Raw genomic sequence first — 22,396 nt, forward strand, 5'->3', positions numbered from 1 at the left:
AGTCCTCCAAAAGATTGCTCTTGTACATAAGCCCTAGAGGAAGGGCCAGTCAACACAGGAGGGGTAACATAAGCCTCTTTTAAAAAGCCAAGTCCTAGAAAAGGTATGTAGTACCTTCTTCAAAGACCACAGAGTCTGAGGACACCCGTATCAATGAGGGCTGAAAGTAGTGCACGTATGTGCAAGTAAGACGACAAATTTACCAACAGGCTCAAAGAACACGGTAGGAGTATTGGTAGAACTTCAAGCTCCAGCTTTTGAGTTAGCAGCTGTGAAAACACCCTGGTTGGGGAAACTCTGTGTCTGCCTCCACAGCTCTCTGAGTCAGGCATGGGAGAGCACAGTAGAGAATGCACACAAACAGTGTTGCGCATTTTACAGAGAAAACAGAGCCTGTTGGTTTGATTCCAAAGGTGAAAGCTGAAGTGACAGTAACAAAGATACCCCATTCTCCTACAAGTAGAGGTCGCAGCCCAGGATTAGACTCCTAAAGCTTGGCCAGTTTTCCCAGTCCTTATTCTATCCAGGTAGCTGTGGTCCTAATATACCTTGGACTAGGACTCTTAGCTGTAGAAATAAGGCCTTTGATCTGGGCCTTGGATTAAACTGTGTTCACAGTTTGGTTTTGGACAGATTCCTGGGTTGGATTGGACTGAAGTTACTGAAATTTTGCCTGTGCTACAATCTTCTAAGAAGACTTCTGAAAATCTGCCAGTTGGAATGAATTTTTCTTCCTCTACATTCTGGTGGCACTTTGTGACCACATCTATAATTGCAATCATTCAGAGACTGCTTTAAAATAAAAGTACGTGCTTATCTTACTCACTAGATTGTGAGCTCTGGAGGGCAAGAACCATGTTTGAGTCATCTTCATCACTTGTCCAGTGCTAAGTGCAATGCCCATTACATAGTACCCACTCCCACATTTTGCTGCATTTAAATTAAACGAAAAACATCAAGTTGTAATGTCAGAGTACTGGACCATGCATCTCATTCCTTGATGGGATACCAGCATGGAGGTCAACATCTCATGGACCCTGAGAGACTACAATCATCCTAACAACTGAGTTACAGCAGCTCAGCCTGGCCAACTTCACAGCAACAACATATGAACACAACATATCACCACATGCATCACAACCCGGCAGCTCAGCCTGGCCAACTTCAGAGCAACGACATATGAACACAACAAATCACCACATGCATCACAAGCCCATGGATCTTGGCATGACACAAGTATTAGCTAGGAAAAATATATCTTGGCATGATGTAATCCAAGAGCTCAAGCCTTCCCATTAGCCCAGAGGAATTCAAGAAAGGAATTCAAGAGAGGAATTCAAGGGACCAAACCTCACAGAAATGACACAAAACTTCCTGTAAGCAACTGGCATACAGTATGTGTTCCATACTAGTTGTTTAAAAATATGACCTGATGTCTAGATCATCTAGGAGTTTTTTAGAACTACAATTCCTAGGCCCTATCTTGGACTTAGTGAATTGGAATTTTGGGGGACAAGGCCAGGAATTCTGTATTTTAAAAGGCCCATGGCCCTGTGGTTAGCTAGGTTTGGATTTACTTTATACTAGACAGGCCTACTAAAGACATTTCATTCTCCTATAAAGTATCTGAAGTACCTGCCTATTTAGATGTAAAGGAAACAAGTGATGTATGTGACTCACACTGGCCTGGTAGGGAGAGTGTTGACTACTTCCTTGGGCATCCTGATAGGAAAGGCTGGGGCCTCGTTTGTGAGCCATCCCTTCAGTCTGCCTGATCTCACCCTAGCCAGGTACACTGAAGATCTGTATCCCATGGGCTCGGTTCTTACAGCCAGATTTTGAGCCAAGCCCAGCTAAGCATAATGGTACATTGGGAAGTTCCATCCCCACAAACTGGTGGGGTGAGGTGTGTGTAGGTGCACAGAGCCAGTAACGGGTGGGCTTGTGAGAAGCCCAGCACACCGACAGGCCCACTGAGTTTTTGGATCTCCCTCTCCTGCTAACCCTTCTTCAATACGTATGCCCCAGCCTAGGGACTGGGCTTCTGCTCTGGTTCATGGTTTCCTCTCTAGCCTCTGCTGTGAGACCGAAGACTCCTTTTGGAGACTGAAGTCTCTGGCTGGGACAGAGATATATCTGGCAGGGGTAGATCCTATTCCCTTGGGTGAGGACCTGATTCAATCTGGAATCTTCCTTCCCCCATAAAGTATCTGCCTATTTGAAAACAAAGGTAACAAACCTACACTGACTTGGTAAGACAAGAATTGACTCCGCCTCTTTGTACATTCTAAGAGGCAACACCAGAAGCCTCCTTTGTGAGCCATTCCTTCATCCAGGGTCAGTTCTTTCAGCCCTGGACTCCCTCAGCTCTGGCATACCCTTCCCAGGCTGCCCCATGGCCCTGGAATGCTTCATAGCTATGACTATAGTGCCTGACTTTCCACTTAAGGTGACATCCCCTTCGGATCACTGGTAGTACTCTGCAGAGCAGGCACCTCCTGCTCTGCCCACCACTAGCAAAGGGAGACCACAGGTCTTCAGTGTCCAGGCTCTTGAGGACTGGATAACAGAGGGAGGGTGCCGTGGGACTCCCTAAGTTCCCTGCTTGTTTTCTGGGGCCATCTGTAGGTCAATGAAACCTTGAAGGAAGCCTAGAGAAATGAGCAGAATGTTACATTAAGCAGAGGAAGCTCACACTGATCACGGTCCCTGGCCTGATCACAAACAGTTCCCAGGAATATTATCCCCCATGCTGAGGCTGATGCATTTAAACCTTTGCTGATCCCAACTCTGGCTCTGATCATCTGAAAAAGGCAATTTCCAAGGACTCTAGCTATTGTGATCATATTTTCTGGGCCAAGGGAAATGATGTTAGAAATTACATTTGTTATGGAAAATCTGGGATTGTATGTTTACAGGGAATACTAGGTTTCAGCCATGGAGGGGAGGGAAAATAGAGCATGCTCCACCTGTGCACGTGGCATGGAGGTCAGGGTGGGAGGAGAAGTGAAAAAAGTACCTGCCTATTTAAGAACAAAGGTAACAAGCAATGTATGTGAAGCAATGTATGTGACCTATATGAAGAAAACCATGGAGCTGTTATATTTAGAAAAACGAAAGTGGGCGAACAAAAAGAGATATGCCATATATCTGGATATGAAGGCTGTGTATTATAAAAATGCCTATTTTCTTCAAGTTAATTTATATTTTAACAGGAGTGCATACACAAAATCCCAATAGGATTTTTTTTTTTACTCTGACAAAGTGATTCTAAAATTAATCTTGAACAACAAACAGATGAGAATAACAATGAATATTCTGAAAGAGAAAATAATTAAGGGAGGAAGGAGTTGTTTCTAGCTCTGCCAGATATTAGAACACATTATAAAACAACAATTAAAATTATTCAATACCAGTGCTAAGATAGAAATAGAGCAGCAGAACAAAGTGGTGACTCAAGAAATAGACTTAACTACATTTGAGAATTCAGTATGTAATAAAACAATTCATTTCCCTCAAATCAAAAGGGAAATGAATTACTTAATAAATTGTGTTGGAAAACTGCATAATAGTTTGGACAATATTATACATTCATCTAAATAAACTCCAGATGGATTAACAAATTATATTTTAAAAAATCAAATTACTGACAACCAAAAATAGAATGAAATGTTTCTCAGATCCACGGCAGAATAACTTTGTCAGCTTTGAAAAGAAATCACAAATATTGAGAGATTTGTCTATATAGAAATGTAAAACAACTATACAATGAATAATAGAAAACAAAAAGGGAAAATGGGATTGGGAAAATACATATATCAAATATCACAAGGAATTTCTATACACGATATAGATAGAACGCTTTCAAATTGGGAAGGAAAATACTAACACTCCAGTAGCCACAAGTCAGTACCAGTAGTTGCTATACGGGGACTGGAAACAGCAAATGCTCCATGTCCCTTCTAGGCAGGGCTGGACCCAGGTCAGCTGAAGAAAGGCCAAGACTAAAGTCCCCATCCAGTGTCCTGTGATGGCAATCTTGGCAGTCCTCCAGACACCTCTTTTATCCCTTTTACCCCAACAAGGATATGTATCTGGTGTATGGCTACCCAGCAGTCTGTTTCCAGACTGTGCTCCCATAAACCCACCTTCCTTCTTCACTCACATCCATTTGGCAGCAGCCAATCCCTATAGGAACCACTGCAAACCCAAACACCCAGACCTGCAGTGTGGGCGCGCATGTGTGCATGGGTGTTTATGTGTGCATCAGTGTATCTACGGAACGTGTTCATTTTGCATAGACCCAAACCCTGTGGCTTCTCCCAGAACCCACTGCTGCTTCTCAGATGTCTCATTTTCCAGCAGGAGCTCTCATTTTTCGGGCCCAGCCATTCTAACAGAGATGATGTCAAGTCTATGCCTCATAGAAGAGGGGCTGTTGCTCTTCTGTTCAGCACCCACTATGATGCCTGCCACATTGCAGGCACTCAATAAATATGTGTTAAATAAAAGAATGAACTTAAATCTATTTATATTACCAATGTTTTCTCATTGAAAAACTAAATTATAAGCCATAAGAGCCCGCTTCATTTATATAACGGTGTCTATCTCCACATCAAGAGAGCTCCTTGAGGACATGGACTGCCAGTTCATCTCTGAATTCGCAGCACTTAACATTGGGCACTTTACAGTAGTCAACAAAGGTGTGCTATAGAAATATATTAAACTTATAGCTATTAAATTAGCAATTTTTAAAAGGCCACACAAATAGTTGAAGTTTAGTGACACTAACAAAGTTTAGTGACTCTAACAAGCAATATATATACGACCTACATGAAGGAAACCACAAAGTTGCTATCTTTAGAAAAGTGAAAGTAGATAAACATGAAAGAGAGACATGCCATGTTTCTGGATGGAAAGATCACACATTTTATGAATCTTGTTCTTAATCTTATAGCTTTTGCTACTGGTATTACAAATTGACATAATAGTTTGAGGGGAACCATACAACAGTATGCATCAAGAGTTATAAAAATATTCATGCCCTGATCCGATGTCACTCCTAGAAATCTATCCTAAGGAAATAATTCAAGAGAAGAAAAAGAAAGCCATAGGCCTGAAGATGTTCATTATAGCCTTACATAAAATAATTGAATATAATTGGTTGAATAAGTCATGGTTTATTCATTTGACAGAAGAACCCATAGATTTTAAGAATGATAACTATGAAATACATGTAGCAACATGGTAAGATTCACAACAGAGTATGGACTTAAAAATACAGAATCCAAAATGGTATGTTCACTGTGATGAAGACCACATAACATATGTGTATAGACGGGTAAGAATAAAAAAAGAGTGGCCAAATTTGAAATCAGTTTGGCTTAAGGGAGAGAGAATATGAATATTTTCTTTATTTAAGCTTGTAGATTTATTTAAATCATTAAATTAGCTTAAACTTTAAAAATGCAAGAACATACCAAAACTCTATGTCAAGTATTGGCCCTTGAGCTCCAGATACATCTAGAGATAGAGTTATAGCACGTTATATAGGGCATGGTACCATGAGATTGTCCCTTAACCTGAGCAGGATCTCCCCAAAGGCCCTTCAGTTTAGAATTTGACCAGGAACAGTTATACCCTCTTATGCAGCTGACTTTGTACACAGTAGGTACTCAATAAATCATAATGGATAAATAAATGGATGGGTAGAAGGAACAAGAAAAAGTAAAGATTAGGAAGAGGTTCCAACCCCAGTATATTGTATGTTGGGGGTATACAATATTGATAGAGTTCCAATAAGGGTCACAAATCTATCCTTGGATTTGTCTAACTCTTGTCAACCTTTGTTACTTCATGGGGGTAACTCAGTCAGCAATTGGCTTCTGGACTCTGGCCTAGCATTTTTGTGCTAAGGCTTCCTTGTCCTTACATTTTGCAGATGATCCCTAAGCTTCTAGAAAAGTAGTGCAATGGAGAGAGTGCAGGACTTGGAGCAGGAACTTGGGTGCAAATTACTGCTCTGTCAATTAATAGCTCAAATTCTGCCTATTATTTAATGGTTCTATGGCCATCGTGTTAGTTATATTACTTTGAACTTTGTTTTAATCTATAAATTGAAATAATAAATACCCCATAACATAGTAAGGAGGATTCATATTTTCCCAATGAACATTTAATAAAATTGGCATTCTCCTCTAACCCATGCCTTCCCACTCTCATAATGCTACAGACTTTAATCATAGCCTCACTTAAAACAAATCCATAGGATTCTTCATATTTGGAATTGGACAAAACTAAGTTATCTTAGACTAGTGGTTCTTAATCTGTGATGGTTTTTTTCCCCAGGGAACATTTGGCAATGTCTAGAGATATTTTTGGCTGTCACAACTGGTGTGTGGGGCAGTTGCTGCTGGCATTTAGTGGGTAGAGGACAGAGACATGTTAAATATCCCATAATACACAAGACTGCCCCACACAGAAAGAATTATCTGGGCCAAAATATCAATAGTGCTGAAGTTGAGAAACTCTACTCTAGAGTAATGGTCCATGGGAGAGACCAGCTTCTTGCAGATCTCATTACCCAATTCATTCCATGTGTGCGTGTCACCAGAACAGAAGGTGGGAGAAGTAAGGAGGAAGTCAGGGAAAGGACAGAAAGATACTAGCAGAGGGCCATTTCCCACAGCATCTCTGTGTAGAAAATCCTACTTTCCCTTCCAGCTCTCCAAAAGCCCAAGTCCTGTATCTTCTGGGACATTTTCTCTGAGCACCCAAGGATCCAATTCTCCCTCCCTTGACCTCTCAGGATTAGATTGCTGATTTGTAACTCAAACAGTATACATCCAAGAAATCCCTGGCTTCACATTTCACACATATACTATATACATTAAGAACTGAGCAATTAGGATTCACATATTCTTAAGGTGGTTTACAAAATGGCAAAAGAAAGTGTGCATTCATGCGTTCCTGGCATGTCTCTGGTGAAGGCTGTTTTGAAACTTCTTTTGAAAGTGGCTGCTAATGGACTGATAATTGGTTTCCTGGCTTCCTTATGAAGTGTGAAGCATTTTTGCCAGCCTGTCAACAAAACATCAAGTATCGTGCAAACCACCATCAGAGTTATTTGTATCTTCCTTCCCATTGTATCTCTTGTGGTGGAAGAATAACTGGACGAGGTTTATGGGAAAGGTTCTCTATTCTTTGATAAGGAAGGAGGTGAAATGGGCAAAGCTTCTGGAAGGTAAAGAATATGTGCAGCCTGGCCAACGCTTTCCCACCATGACAGCCAGGGTGAGCAAATTTCCTAGGCAGAGACCGAACAACTCTGCATCCAATGCATGCTGCTCAGCACAGGAAAGACAGGTGCTCAGTAGCTTGAATGGATGGAAAGTGGTATTACTTCCCATTGGTTTTGAGCAGGGGTCTCTGGAGATGAATTAACTAAGGACCAGAGAGTAAGAGCAATGAAGCTGCCTCCACCTTTTCTTTCAAAACATTTTTCACTGTGAGATAAATCATCTTCTTATAAACCTAAATTTAAAAAAGACTATCTATTAAGCATCTACTACTGTGAGGGCAGCTCAAAAGCCAACAAAATGATTCTGAAGTCTCTGCTTGCTACAGAAAATGTTTTGGAACATGAAGGAAGGGTGTATTTGTGTATTCTTGGCAGGGTAATTCCCTAGCAAAGAGTTGTTTTGAAGAAAATATTTCAAGAGAAGAACAATACAATGCTTTATACCTCTTCAGACAACTGCTCAAAGAAATTTGAGCCATTGAAATAATATCCCCAATCCCTTTCTAGCTCCCAATAAGGAAAGGGCAGTATTGTTTGCCAAGTATTGTATTAATATTTATTGTGACTAATGTATTGTAAAATTTGGGGCACTTAATGACTTGCTAGAGGAGCTTTTGTATGTACATCTATGAGCACTTTATAAAACATAGAGACCAACCTTACTATTTTATATTCTTATAGACGTTTGTAGGTGTTGTCCCTTTTCTATTGATAACACCATAATACATTTGATCTAGAGTTAAGAGCAGAACACCAAAGTTTGACACTGTCCATTAATCAAAGTATGACTTGTTCTATAATGATCCACTTTCAAAGTAGCTTCCAGGTATTTATTGTGGGAGATGTGGGGACTATTCACATCCTAGTGATCTTTTTCTATAAATATGATCATAGAGGGTTAGAATTTTTAGAGCCAGAATGGAGTGCTACCCTATTGGATAAGTCAGTAAATGAAAATCTAAAGAGGAGATGCCCCGGCTTTAGTCACAAAGCTGAGCTAGAACTAAGAAACTCCAGATTTTGAAACCAAAGTCATCTCAGTGTACCAGGCCATTCTTATCACCATACTGTCTCTACTGATTGGACTATGAGCTCCCTGAGGGCAAATTCCAGGACCTATAAAAGTTTACCTGCTGGGCACTCAGTAGAGAGTGGGCAGATGGAAGTCCCTCACCTTACTGAAATGCAAATGTGACTTCGCTATATGCTGCAAAGGCATGGGGCTGGTTGGCTCCCTCTGGCTTCCTCCATGGAAGCCAGCATCCCTGAGACTCAAGCTGTGTCCTGTTATTCTCCAATGTCTAGAAACACCTGAGTGATGAAAGTGCCTGGGGATGTTATCCTGCTCTGCCCAGAACTGTCTAGAAGAAGAAATGCCATGTCATCTCCCCAGAGTACCTGCTTCACAGCTTTCATCCATAAGCCTCAGTCCCCTATCCTTGTTTTAAACCACAGGGAGCACTGACACAAACTTGCTGGGACAGCTCTATCCTCTTTCCTTCTCAGCTGTTTGCAAGCAGTGCCCAGCTCATTGGAGGCTGCCAGCCCTGCTCATGGATACCAAGGGCCTGCTGAGCAGCACTTCAAGGTCTTCTGCCCTTGGTGAAGGTTTTACAAAGATGTTCTAAACCTGCTCCTAAGAGCCAAAAGGCCAAGTAAACTCTTGGAGGGGTTGAGCATCAGCCCCTCAGGTGGTATTCTGCTACCTGCCTCTTTCAGCTTGGGGAGCAGGGAAACTGCCCTAAGAGGCTGGCTGGTGCTGCTTCCCATGTCAATCCTCCCATCTCTTTGTTGCTGAAGCTAGATCCTCCTCCATTTCTCTCTGCCTTGTTTTATCTATGTGGATTTCGGAGATTAAGTCCCCATGGCACCTGGGGCTCCCACTGTGTGTACCTTTATCTTCTTAGGCCCTGCCTCTGCAGAGCCCTGCCCTGTGCACCCGTCCCTGGGGTTGGTCTCTGCAATGGGCAGAGTCTTTGTGTTTGCCTGCCCTGAGCTGCTCCCTGCTCCTCCAGGTCTTCGTGGCTCCCAGCATGCTACACGGCTAATGCTGTTGGGCTCTATATTCTAACCACAGTGGGGAACAGAGATGAGCAGATATTGTGCAATTTAATTTTTTTCAATAAGGGTGATTTGTTCAATGTGTATGTAAGGGTGATTTGATCTTTAAACCTCTCAAGACTTTTTACATAAATAAACTCAGAAGTCATCAAAATGCTTTATCAGATAAAGTGATTTTTTTTTCATTTTATAAGTATCGTCATCGTGGTACATCCCAACTCATCAACTCATACACCAAACTCTCAGTCATCACAGAGACCCTGACAGTCTCCCAGGCTATTCCTTCCCCAGCCCTGAGGGATCACCGATCTCTGGAGTGTGAAACTTGAGGCCCCGAGTACCCCACTGAGGCAGGTGAAGGATCTGAGGGTCAGGCTGCCTGCCTTTCCCTGAGAGAAGCACATGGAGAGAGATGGAGGAGGTGGAGTGACAAGGGATGGGAGAAGAGGTGACAGCCCAGAGAAGCTGGAACCTTTGATTTTCCAACAGAGACCATGCCTGGGCCTCCCTTGGCTACACACAGACCCTCATCCTTGCCAATCCCACCGCGACTGAAGACTTAAGATATCATTTGTGATGCAAAGTATGGTCAGGACATCCAGGAAGAAGGAAGAAAGGCTTCTTTGTTAACTCCACAGAACAGACCACTCAACTCCAACCCCTTCCTCAAAAGATCAACAGTCCAAAGATAGCTTGATCCCTCACCCCTCCCTAAATCCAATATAAGTTGAAGCAATTTTAGGAAACTGTTTATATCCTGGCAAGGCCAGTTTCCCACAGCACTGGAGGCTGGTGTGTCTGAGATCTTACAAACTTGCCAGTCCCTTCCACCCTGCTTGATTGTCAGTGGTGGCAGTGAGGGTGAGCAGGAGATGTCTGGGTCTGAGCCTGGTGGGCTAAGCCCCAGTGGTCTCTCCTTACTCTTACGGATCACCAAGAAGGGTAAGACAGTGTTGAAGAACATCCCCAAATGTCAAGAGCACTCATTCTCGGTGCTACAGACGACATTGCTGCCAGAAATGAGGACCCGACCAGCAACGTTCCGAGGAGTAGAATAAACTAACCAGAGTGCACCTGCTGTTACAACCTGCAAGGTTCCCAGGGACAGGGACCCTGGACTAGCTAGGAAATGGGCCCTTGCCTCTTGGTGAAGACCCTGGCGTGGCCTCCTCCCTGCTCACTTACACACGCAGCCTGGTTTCTTAGCCGACCATTGGTTATTCTTTTGGCATGTGATTGCCTTCTGCCCCACCAGCTCGAAGGCGGGCTGGCACTCAAACTTGAGTGTGTCACCGTGGCGAAACCGGGAGCCTTCCCTCTGGCCATACGCAGGTATGCCAGGGTCACCGCAACTGCCCTGCTCGATCTCTGAAAGACAGAAAGATGAGAAAACAGACAAAAAGTGACTTTATATCTCTTTTGGAGCTGAAGGTTCACATGACATGCTCTGCTGCCCTTCTACCATAAGTCAGTGCTCAGAGTGACACAGGTAGGACTCAATATTCTTAAAAGAAATGAGATTCATGAGAAATCCTGCAATGTCCTGTTTCATTGCAGCATCCTAGGATGGATGGGCTTCCAGCTATGAAGTGCCTGAGACTCTGTGTTTGCATAAAGTGTTCTAGATGCTTGGATTTTTTCACTGGGAGAAGGTGTGTCTACATTCTTCACAGGTTATCTGTCCCAGGAGCAACAAGTTCCACAGGATTGGAAGTCTTTGGAGACTTCCTCACTGAACCTGACCTGACATGACCTGAACTGCTAATGTCACATGGCAGCTCTCAAGTACAGTCCATTTCTGAGCAGCAAAGGCAAGTGCGAGACAACACAGCAGCTGAGGCTTTGCTACCTGTCTTTTTCCCAAACCCGAGATTAAATGAGAATAAATGTTTACCACCTGCTGATGTGGAAGCACTTTCATGGAGATGTTTCCTTAATTCAATTTGAGATGGTAGCAGGTAAAATGAAACAAATGACTCATTGAGGATGCTTTGAAAGTTCACTTGAGTCAACTGTTGTGAGTCAGACATGGAGTGGGTTCCCTGAGACAGCTCTGGGTGGGCATGATGGGCCGGCTGCCTCACTGGAGAGGCAGTCAGGACCCAGATGCTTCTGGAAAGGAGTATGTCCTGGCCAAGCCTCTGGAGCTTCCTTTGGAGTCACCCCCACTTCCATTCATCCTATGCTTAATGCTTTGAGAGATGGATAGGGAGGAGGGGGTGGTGGAGGGGAGAAGGAAGAAGTGGGAAGGGGAGGAGCTCTGTTTCCAGGGAGAAGGGCTTCCTGCAGGACAGATAGGAAGTCATAAAACTAGTGCCAGATGGTGAGGTGAGGACTGCATGAGTTCTGAGATTTGGGAGAGAGGGGGCCAGAGTCATTATGGGAGTTTTTTGGACACCTTCCCAGGATTCTCAGGACAAAGGGACCCTGCCTGTTCTGTAGACACCATCATGGGCTGTCAGGTGCCACAGTCCTGAAGTTCGTGTGTGTGCTCCTGACAGGGATGATTCTGCAAAGGCTTTCCTACCACACTGTGGGGTTTCTGTGGGCTGGTCAGGGTTGCCCATCAGTTTCAGGCACTGCCTTTTATGAGCAGGCTCTTGACTGTTCCATTCATGTTACCCCAAAATGAAGGATGCCAGCCTTGAGCTGAGAGCAGACAGGACAAGGCATTCTATGGCTGGGATTGTGTGTGTGTGTGTGTGATCTAAGTCAAGCAACAAGGGTCCTCCCCCTTGTGCAGAAGAGTCTGTGTGACCATGTGCCAGGTGTAAAACATCTCAAGTGTAAGTCAGCCTACTTGCCTCTCACCTCACATGTCCCCTTGGCCTCACCCTCTATAAGTACACCTGCTGAAAACACAGCTGAACCCCTTCTGTAGCTGGCTTTGCTCATGCTCAGGGATGGGGGAGGGGATACACTGAGCCATTCCAGGAACATGGTCCCCTTGCTCCAGGTCCCAGAGCCCCAGGGCATCTGAAGGAAAGAATAAGGGGCCCCTGTGATAAGGCAACATGGAGAAGCAAGCAGCAGGACCCACCTGCTCCAGATGCCCCAAACATGCTCTCTGGGATGCGAGAGCCTGGGGTATGAGGGCTGTCACTGCAGGCACTCTGAGACCTGGTGAAAGTTACACAGCATTTGAAGACTGAGCTGAATCCTTCCTGCTGCCAGGGGGCAGAACCCAGATATAAGGTTTCCCAGTGAGGCCCCACCATTGCTGCAGGAGATATGCATGTGGGGTGTGTGTGCCTGTGTTCCAGCCCACAGCAGCTAGTCTGAGGCTGTGATTGGCTTAAGAGAACAAGCGTCCTCAGGGGAAGGAAGGAATCTGCCCAGCCCTCCCATTGTACAGGCACAGCCCTACACACATGCCTACATCCACCCACCCATCCACTTTCTCCTACCGTCATGCAATCACAGGCACCCACTTAAACACAAGGCAATGAGCACCTACTGTGTGCCAGTTGCTGCGCTAGACCCTTGACATCTGGATATGGTCTCTGCCCTCAAGAAGTGAGCAGACAAAGAAACAGGTGTTTATGATACAGGGGATTGGTGCTATGGATGACATAAAAGAAGCACCTAACTCAAACTTGGAGGATCAGTCTGGAAATAGGGTGTGGAGAGGGAAGTACTAACCTCATCTACAAAATTTCAGGGGGCACCAAAATCTCAGTTATCATGACAAATAACGTCTTAGTGCAATACGTTTTTTAGAAAAATCACAATTAATGCCATAGATCCAATTCACAATGAAGACAAAAAACAACATTTAAAATAAAGCCTGAATCCAATCCTATACTCAGATGACTCACCTCACTGGTATCACCAAGTGCGGTATCGGCACCGTCAGAGCCCGTCTTTGATTCAAATGTTGATATGTTTTAACATGGATATTTTGCATGAATATTAATTTTTTAAAAAAATTTGCATTAAGGGTTATTTATCCTAATTGCTGAGTTTTTTCCCCATCACTTACATTTTGTGCCCATGAGTGCCCTGCTCATCTGACACTAGTCCCAGCTCTGGGTCAGAAAAGGCTTCTAGGAGGAAGTGGTGTCCAAGCTGAGGCCTTAAGGCTACGGAGGAGCCAGGAAGGTGAAAGGAACAGCAGGTGAGAAGGAGGGGAAGGGCCTTCGATGGAGGGAAGAACCCTTGCCAAGTTCCAGAGGTAAGACTGCAATATAGGAGTGACAAAAGCTACTCAATAGTTATTGTCACAGCTAACTTTTTGTTCTATAAGTGCCTAGCCTGGGCACTTGGGTGTGCTCTCACTGAGAGAAGAATGCAGGAAGAGATGTAGGTCTGAATGGAGGATCATCAGTAGGGCTTGCTGGCTGAGTTTTGAGGTGCTAGTGGGACCTCCAAATGGATATATCTAGCAAGAAGTGGCTACATGGGTCTTAAGTTCAAGAGAGAAGTCTGATCTAGAAATTCAGCTTGCAGATGGTAAAAGATGCAATGAGGAGGATGAAATGACCCAAGGAGAGTGAGAACAGATGTGGGTCCAGGACAGGACAGTTAGGGAATAGATAGGGACCAGCAGAATGCTAGACTGGGAGAGTGGGGTCACAGGAGCTTAGAAAAGAATGAGTTTCAAGAAGGAGATCAACAGTCTCAAATGCTTCAGGGAAGTTTATATAGGATTGAAAAACAGTTTAGCAAAAGGAGGTCACATTGATACTGGCAGAATTGTGTGTATGGATGGGGCCAACACCTAACAGGAGAAGACGAAGATGATAGCTCTCTATCCAGAGAAATTAGGTAGCAGCTCATGAAGCATATGGCCTGGATGGGAGTGGTTAAAGTCGTTAAATGCAGGAGAAACTTGACCATGTTGAAATGCTAGAGAAGAACAAAGGAGTAGGGGGAAAGATGTATTAAATGGTTAACTGGAGATTTGGAGGAGAAATGGGGAACATCCCCCTACAGGGGCTCCAGAGAAGGAGGGAGGCATGGGACTGAGAGCACGGTGGAGGTCCAGCCTTAGAGACCAAGAGGGATTTGGGATTCTCCTTCCCTCAAGACCACAGTAAAGAGGAGATAAGTGGTGGCAGTGAGTTTTCAGGTAGGGTGGCAGGAGACTGAGGGAGATCCTTTGATGACACAGGCTTTATTTTCTAAGTGGAGGAAGTCACAGTCTTTGCTGAAGGTGAGGGACATGTGATGGGAAAAGGACTTGTTGTGACAAGAATGTCTGAAGCTGTCACTCTGGAGAAGAGGAAATCAGGTCTAGATGGATTGCCATTCACCTCTGGGGCCTGCCGAGGGTGCGGATGACTCATTTGTAGAGACACCACCCAGCAGGGCTGTATGACTTGTCCCAGCAGCCCTAAGCCACTTGGTTCCTGTAGAAGTAGAGAAAGGGGTAGGAGGATTGACTGAGTGAGGGGGGATTGGGCTTGGAGAAATGGAAGACAATGGGGCAAAGGAGCTGAAGATGTTGTTAAAAGAATGGCCAAAGTGTTATCCAAGGGGCTTAGGATGAAGAAGGAAAGAGGTAAAGGAAACAGGAGGTGATGGGGGAAATGGGTTGGGAAGGGATGATGGGCAGGAGTAGAGGGAGTGTCATGTGAAAAAGCCGAAGTATGTGGAGTTGAGATTTCAGAGATGCTTGAGGATGAGGTCCAGCTGCGGCCAGGGTGAAGTGCACTGAAAAGAAGCAAGACGGTCAAGGCCTGAGAGGTAAGGTGATGGCAAGCAGGGAGGAGGAGACCAGTGACTGTGATGAGGAAGGGTAGAAAGCGTCAGAGCTGGAGACAGCAGTGGGTCAAAGGGTAAACCCCTTCCCAGGTTTACACATGGGTGGAAGGGCATTGGCAAGTGCACATACGAGCTCTTCTCAAGGTGAAGTTCATCGGGTGTGGGGAAGTGAGTTGCTAGCACTGCAGAGGGCTAGAGTTGTGGTGATCTCATGGGAACTCAGGTTCAAGGGAGCATTTGGCAAAGAGTTCCAAGGCATAGGGGGATGTGTTGCCCAGAGAACCAATATTGCGTGGAAGGGAGAGGAAGAACAGAGCAGGGTAGGATGAGAGTTTGGGAGCTCCTTCCAAGAAGGCAGAGGGGGCTGCTGGCTGGCTTCTGTCCCTTTGATACTTCCTGTCCTGGCCTAAGCCTTCTCTCCAAGCTCAGAGTCAACTCCTGCTGGGAACACAGGGACCAAGGCCCTTGTCTTCCTGCAAAGGGCTCCCTGTGTTCTGCTGTCCTGCCTGAAAGGTGTTTGACCTTGGCACTTCTGGTCAGGTGCTGAACAAGTCTGACGTCAGGACCCAGAATTGCAAATAGATAAATGGATTTTGACTTGTGGAAAAATCACACATGCAATTTCCTGTTATCTGGTTTAATATAATTCTGTTTTATGAGTGTTTCTCCTGTCTCTCTCCTTTTGCCTACCAAAAGTAAACTGGGAAACATGAGATGATTGCTTTTAAGATGCCTCAGAAGTCCATCATGACTGAGCTCTGCCAGTCAGCATATATGCTTTCCCCTTTCTCGGCTGTTTTATTCCCATCAACTATGATCAACCTCACTCTTCTCCCCAGGTTTTCCCATTTCTAATACCAAATTGGAATCGTCTTTTATGACAATGTCTGTGCAGAAGAGACTGCATTATGTGCTTCTATAAATTCACTGACTATTTAAGGTGCTCCAAGAGGGGAGGCACCACTTGGAGGAAGATGACGATTTGCCGCCTTTCGTATGAGGCTGGGGGGCTTCACTGGCTCCCTCACTAACTCACTGTTACCCTATCGTGAGCTTCCCTTCCTCTTCCTTTGGCATGACTAATGCCTCACATTAACAGACTTTGGCTTAAAATGTTACCTCCTCCAAGACGCTTTCCTTGACCACACATCTTAGATCTTAGATATTTCTTTTTCTTTTCTTTCTTTGCACCCCATCTTTTTATTTTTCCTTTTGCGACAGGGTCCTGCTCTGTTGCCTAGACTGGAGTGCAGTGGTGCCATCACAGCTCACTGCAGCCTCAGACTCCTGGGCTCAAGCAATCCTCCCATCCTGACATCTCATTCTTCCCTTTATAGCAATGATGCCCCTTGTAACTACACATCTGTTCATTCAAAAGGCATTTTATTGGTTACTATTCTAGACATTGAGGGTATCACAGTGAATAAAAGGATGAAAATTTGTCCTTCTGGAGCTCTGGTTGGGCATCGAGGGCAAGCTGATTCACCACCCAGGACCCCTCACTCCCACCCCTTCGAATGTAAGTCCCATGTAGGCAGGCATCCATTATGTATTTTTGATCATTGTGTATCTGGCACTTAGCACAGTCTCTGGAACACAGAGAATACTGTGTTTAACGTATGAACTTAGCTAATATTTTGCATGGAAACCGTGCCAAATGCCACACTAAACACTAAAGGTATAGAGTTGCCTTCCCCACGGCCCCTGCCCCTGGAGAACTCGTAGTCTGGTGGGTATGAACATAATTCCAATACAAATGACAGAGGCAATGGAGAGGATGCAGACCTGACCACATGACTTGGGTGATAAGAGAAGAGGCAGCTCAGACCTCTGGCTGAGAACACTGTACAGGCTTCTTAAAGGTTGTTCAAATCTGGGAGTCAGCCTGTATTCTGCCCTGTCCTTCTCCCTCAGCTCTCGTTAGTCCCCTCCTGTTGACTCCTCCTCCCACACACCCAGAAGAGCCCTTTGCTCTCCACCCTATCTCTCCCTGCCTGAGTTCAGCCCTTGCAACTCCTTATCTGGATGCCAGTAGCAGCCTATGGTTTCCCTGGCTCTTCCCTCTATATCGTACCCACAAAGCAGCACAAGCTCACTCAGAAATAAGAATCTGATGATTACCATCCCCTGCTCATTGATCCTTTTACAGCTTCCCCACACCCACAGCCTAAAACCCTAACTCAGCATGGCGGGACCCTCTACCCCTCCCACCCCAGCCTGCTCTTTGGCCATCAGCGACCTTGAGATTTACATGGAACAGCACTGAGCGATCTGTAGGGAGGTAGGATAGGTCAGTGGCTAGAGCTCTGGCATCACAAAGCCCAGGAGCTGAATCGTGGCTCCGATACTAAGGAACAGACCTTGGGCATGTGACTTATTTTCTCTGAGCCTTAGTTTTGTCATGTGTAAAATGGAAACGGTAATAACAACAAGGTTGTTGTGAGGATTAAGTGAGCTTCTGTACATGAGATAATTGTCAAAATGACCAGCATGCAATGTGTAACCAGTGACTAGCCCTATTTCCTCAGTGTTATTGTCGCTGCTGTTTGCAGAGCCCAGCCGCCCCTCACACGGCTCTAAAGTGGCACCTGCCATCCTCTCTTCCTGAAATGAGCACCCCTTGCTTGTCTGCCAGACAAAGAATCATCTTTCAGAGTCAGTGCAAGTGTGTTCCCCTCTGGGACCTTCTTTTGAATTGCCCAGGCAGCCTTAGGAGCTCTTTCTCTCTCACTCCCAGCCCGCTAGGACATTTCTGTTGTTATAGCAACGGGTGCTGCAGTTTTGGGTGTGTGTTTCCCCTTGTTAATTGGTAAGTTTCTTGAGGACCGAGCCAATGCTTTTTAAAATGTCTATATCCCAGCTTTTCTAGTGAAGTACAAGGCACAGAGGGGGTATTCAATAAACCTTTGAGGAATGATGAGGGGAGGATGAAGGAGAGGAAGGAAAGTAGCAGGAAAGGAGAAATGGAGGACAAGAACGTAGAGTCTGGAGAAGAGCTAGACGCTCAGTGTGGTGGGAAGCTCAGTGTGGTAGGAAGAAGCTCAGTGTGGTGGGAAGCTCAGTGTGGTGGGAGGCCTAGTGTGGTGGGAAGAAGCTCAGTGTGGTGGGAAGAAGCTCAGTGTGGTGGGAAGAAGCTCAGTGTGGTGGGAAGAAGCTCAGTGTGGTGGGAAGAAGCTCAGTGTGGTGGGAGGCTTAGTGTGGTGGGAAGAAGCTCAGTGTGGTGGGAGGCTCAGTGTGGTGGGAAGTTCAGTGTGGTGGGAAGAAGCTCAGTGTGTTGGGAAGAAGCTCAGTGTGGTGGGAGGCCCAGTGTGGTGAGAGGCTCATTGTGGTGGGAAGAAGCACAGTGTGGTGGGAAGCTCAGTGTGGTGGGAAGAAGCTCAGTGTGTTGGGAAGAAGCTCAGTGTGGTGGGAGGCCCAGTGTGGTGAGAGGCTCATTGTGGTGGGAAGAAGCTCAGTGTGGTGGGAAGAAGCTCAGTGTGGTGGGAGGCTCAGTGTGGTGGGAAGAAGCTCAGTGTGGTGGGAAGAAGCTCAGTGTGGTGGGAGGCTCAGTGTGGTGGGAAGAAGCTCAGTGTGGTGGGAGGCTCAGTGTGGTGGGAAGAAGCTCAGTGTGGTGGGAGGCTCAGTGTGGTGGGAAGAAGCTCAGTGTGGTGGGAAGAAGCTCAGTGTGGTGGGAGGCTCAGTGTGGTGGGAGGCCCAGTGTGGTGAGAGGCTCAGTGTGGTGAGAGGCTCAGTGTGGTGGGAAGAAGCACAGTGTGGTAGGAGGCTCAGTGTGGTGAGAGGCTCAGTGTGGTGGGAAGAAGCTCAGTGTGGTGAGAGGCTCATTGTGGTGGGAAGAAGCACAGTGTGGTGGGAGGCTCAGTGTGGTGAGAGGCTCAGTGTGATGGGAAGAAGCTCAGTGTGGTGGGAAGAAGCTCAGTGTGGTGGGAAGAAGCTCAGTGTGGTGGGAGGCTCAGTGTGGTGAGAGGCTCAGTGTGGTGGGAAGCTCAGTGTGGTGGGAGGTTCAGTGGGAGGCTCCGTGTGTTGGGAAGAAGCTCAGTGTGGTGGGAGGCTCAGTGTGGTGGGAGGCTCAGTGTGCTGGAAGGCTCAGTGTGGTGGGAGGTTCAGTGGGAGGCTTAGTGTGTTGGGAGGCTCAGTGTGGTGGGAGGCTCGGTGTGGTGGGAGGCTCAGTGTGGTGAGATGCTCAGTATGGTGGGAGGCTCGGTGTGGTGGGCGGCTCAGTGTGGTGGGAGGCTCAGTGGGAGGCTCAGTGTGGTGGGAAGCTCAGGTGATGAAGAGAGAAGAGGCCACAGAGGTGGTTGGAGGGAGACCTTGAAGGGCCTGGTTCGATGAGTGATAAGTCATTTAAGCTCCATCTTGTGGGTTGTTAGCTCCTCAGAGCCGGGGGTCCCATTCATTCCACCCTTTGTATCTCTAGGACCAAGCCCAGTGCCTTATGCATACTTGTGCTCAGACCTGTTGTTGAATCAGCACAAACTCTTAGTAAGTGACCAGGATCTCTGTGGTACATTAGGATCACCCTGTGGGCACACCCAGACTGCCTGGATTGTCTCAGTATCACACCCCACTCTGCTTTTCTACTTCTGATGAGGCGAAGGGCACCAGGAGGTGAGAGTCCCCACATGTATATGTGCACCTCCTGGGACTGATGTCTTTCTGTACACAGTTTCCACAAGTGGAATGGAGCTATGGCTGGATGAAGTGGGTGACATTCCTCCCTCCCCATCTCCTTCCTCCATAACACTGTCATGAGTCTGTCACCAGCCAAAGGAGGCTGGAAACAAAGGACATGGAGGTAGCCTCCAAGCTGTCTGCATTAGTCCCAAACTGAAGCTTACCATTTGCAAAAGCTATGTATTTAGAGAGTACATCTCACTGACAAATTACTTCCTACCAAATTTTAATGCAGCAGCATCCTCTGCTGTTTGCCAGCCCAGCCTCCAGGGGCTAGAACAGACTGGATCCTACTGGGACTTTTTGAGAAGAGGCAGCTGCTGCTTGTATCCAGCTCAACTTTGGCTCCCAGTGCCTGAAAAACCATTAGAGGTATCATGGAAACTCAGCGAGTGTCTTACGAACATGTTGGTGATACTCTTGACCAAAGTTGGAATGTTTGGGCCTTCCAGCTTATGGGGAAAAGACAAGAAGTAGAGGTGTACTGAAAATAACAGAAGAGAGGCTGGAAATAGCCATGTGCTTGGCATCTGACAAGAGGAAAGGTGGTGTCCTAGAGGGAGTGGTCAGTGATGCTAGTTGGTTGCCCTTGGCCTCCTTTGAAGTCTGGCTCCAGGGGGCTCAGTGGTACCCACCAATGGAGTGAAGTTCTGAAGAAGGGGGTGTGGCACTGCCTGTAGAGAGCAAGTCTTGGCCCTCTTCTCCCCAACCTGCTCTCAAACTTTATTTCTACTGACGTTATAGCCTCAGTCTTATCTGCATGTCAGCTTTCTAAGCCCACCTGTTCCCTCTCTCAGGGATGTCTGACAAACTCCTTTTTGTCCTTCAAGCAAGTTTCAGTTTCAGACATCACCTCCTCCAGAGAGATTCCCCTGATGCCCTTGAGCAAGATTAGCTGCCCCTCCGTTGTATTTCCCTGTCTTCTACCGCTTGTTCTATGCTACTGCAAGTGGACTATGAATTAGGTGAAGGCAGAGATTGCCTTGCTATCCTTGTAGCCTCAAACACGTCATAGGGCCTTAAAAAATGTTGAACAAACAGATGAGCTCATATCCACACAAGCGCCCTGGATTGTTGGGTACCCCCTCTGCATAATCTCTCCTGCCCTACTCCTTCACGTCTGCAGGGCCCAGGTCCCAGCTTCTTCCTCCCCTGGGCCAGCCTCCCAGACTTAGCATTAAGCTGCCAGATTCCAGACTCCAGCAAGGAAGCAAGGAGACTTCCAGATTGATGCTAAAACTTGTTAGCAAGTTGTATGTAATTTTATAATGTTTCTGGTAAGTGCTAATTGCCTGTTCCTTAAATATTTCTTGTTCTACTGGGAAGCAAAGAAATTGCAACTATGAATGCATTTCCCACAGCTGGCCGCCCCCATGGAGGGAGACTGGCTCAGAGTGCTCAGATATTGACAGATCAGGAGTCCCCTCCCCAACCCCGACCTGGGATTGTGACAAGCAGAACTGGAGGGATTTCTGGGAAACAAATGCCCCAATTTTCTCACCAGGCTCATGCTTTCAATAAGGAGGAAGGGATGATATTGGAGTGCCACCTGCCTGCCCCTAAGGTTGTATCTCTCTGCTCAAATTGGGACAGAGTGGGTATTGATGATGATGCAGCCAAGTGTGCCTGGGAGATGGGTGGAAATGATGGATATGGGAAGTCTCTGCACTCAGATGCTTCATGCCCATTCTACGGGAATGGCATGCATCCCAGCTACTCCCCCAACCCCACACCCAGCCCTGAGTCAAGATGTTTATCCTGTGTGGAACTCCCCAGGAGCTGGAATAACAGGGGGGCTAAAATGGAGGCAGAGGTAATTCTGAAGCTTTGGGCAATGATGTAGGTTGGGAGAAGAGCTACAGGCTTGGGAGAACAGAGAAGGTAGTAAACTTCCAACTGAGCATTTACTAAATGCCAGGCCCTATGCTGGGTGCTTCACTGTACTGAGTTCTCAAGAGACCCCAGAAAGATAACCATTCATCAGCCCCTCTTCACAGATCAGGAAACTTAGGCTCACTGATGAGGAGGGAGTGGCACACGGAGTCAAAGGAAGAGCCTGATTATAAATTGGGTTTGTCCAACCCCAAATCCTACAAGGACAATAGAGGATGCATGGGCTCTTGGCATCTGTGCACCAGGACGGTGGTAAAGTGGACCAAAAGAGAATTGAGAGGGTGCTGAGGAGGGTACCTGATTATGACTGAGTAGAGCCTCATTACGATTTAATTCTACAAGTTTTCTGAGCACGTGTCCTGTGCCAGGCACTAAACGAGGCCCTATAGGACTGGAGAGATTTTTGTCTTGAATGGATTCATAGAAACCAGAACTTGGTGGAATTATTATTATGGAGAACTTTGGTTGTCATGCAGAAACTATTATACTTTATCCTAAAATCAAAGAGAAGTTGTCATTTTTTTTTAAGTAGGAGAGAATTGTACCAGATTTGGATTCTGGGAAGATCACTGCTCCATGTGGCAGATGGGTAGATGGGAGTGAGAGGACTAGAGCCAGAGATGCTGGTTGGGAAGACTCTGCTGTTATTCAAGTGATGGGTGATGAGGGAGGAACTCAACTCGGCAGTGAAAGAGAAGTGGGAGGCGGAAAACTGACAGAATCTGGGAGCGGAGTCAGAGGTAGGGGAATGGGAAAAGAAGGAGG

At 46.2% G+C, this 22,396-nt stretch overlaps 1 protein-coding gene across 1 annotated transcript in view; it reads right to left on the reverse strand.

Moving 5' to 3' along the window:
* The window catches only part of CSMD2 (CUB and Sushi multiple domains 2), a 616,469-nt gene that overhangs the window by 236,348 nt on the left and 357,725 nt on the right, over nucleotides 1-22,396 (reverse strand). The window contains exon 13 of the mRNA XM_064363669.1: nucleotides 10,547-10,729. Within this exon, the coding sequence (XP_064219739.1) occupies nucleotides 10,547-10,729 (183 nt within the window). The remainder of the gene's footprint in view (nucleotides 1-10,546; nucleotides 10,730-22,396) is intronic.

The sequence above is a fragment of the Aotus nancymaae genome, unplaced genomic scaffold (genome assembly GCF_030222135.1).
Source record: "Aotus nancymaae isolate 86718 unplaced genomic scaffold, 86718_ANA_hifiasm-v0.15.2.pri h1tg000053l, whole genome shotgun sequence".
Lineage (NCBI taxonomy): Eukaryota > Metazoa > Chordata > Mammalia > Primates > Aotidae > Aotus > Aotus nancymaae.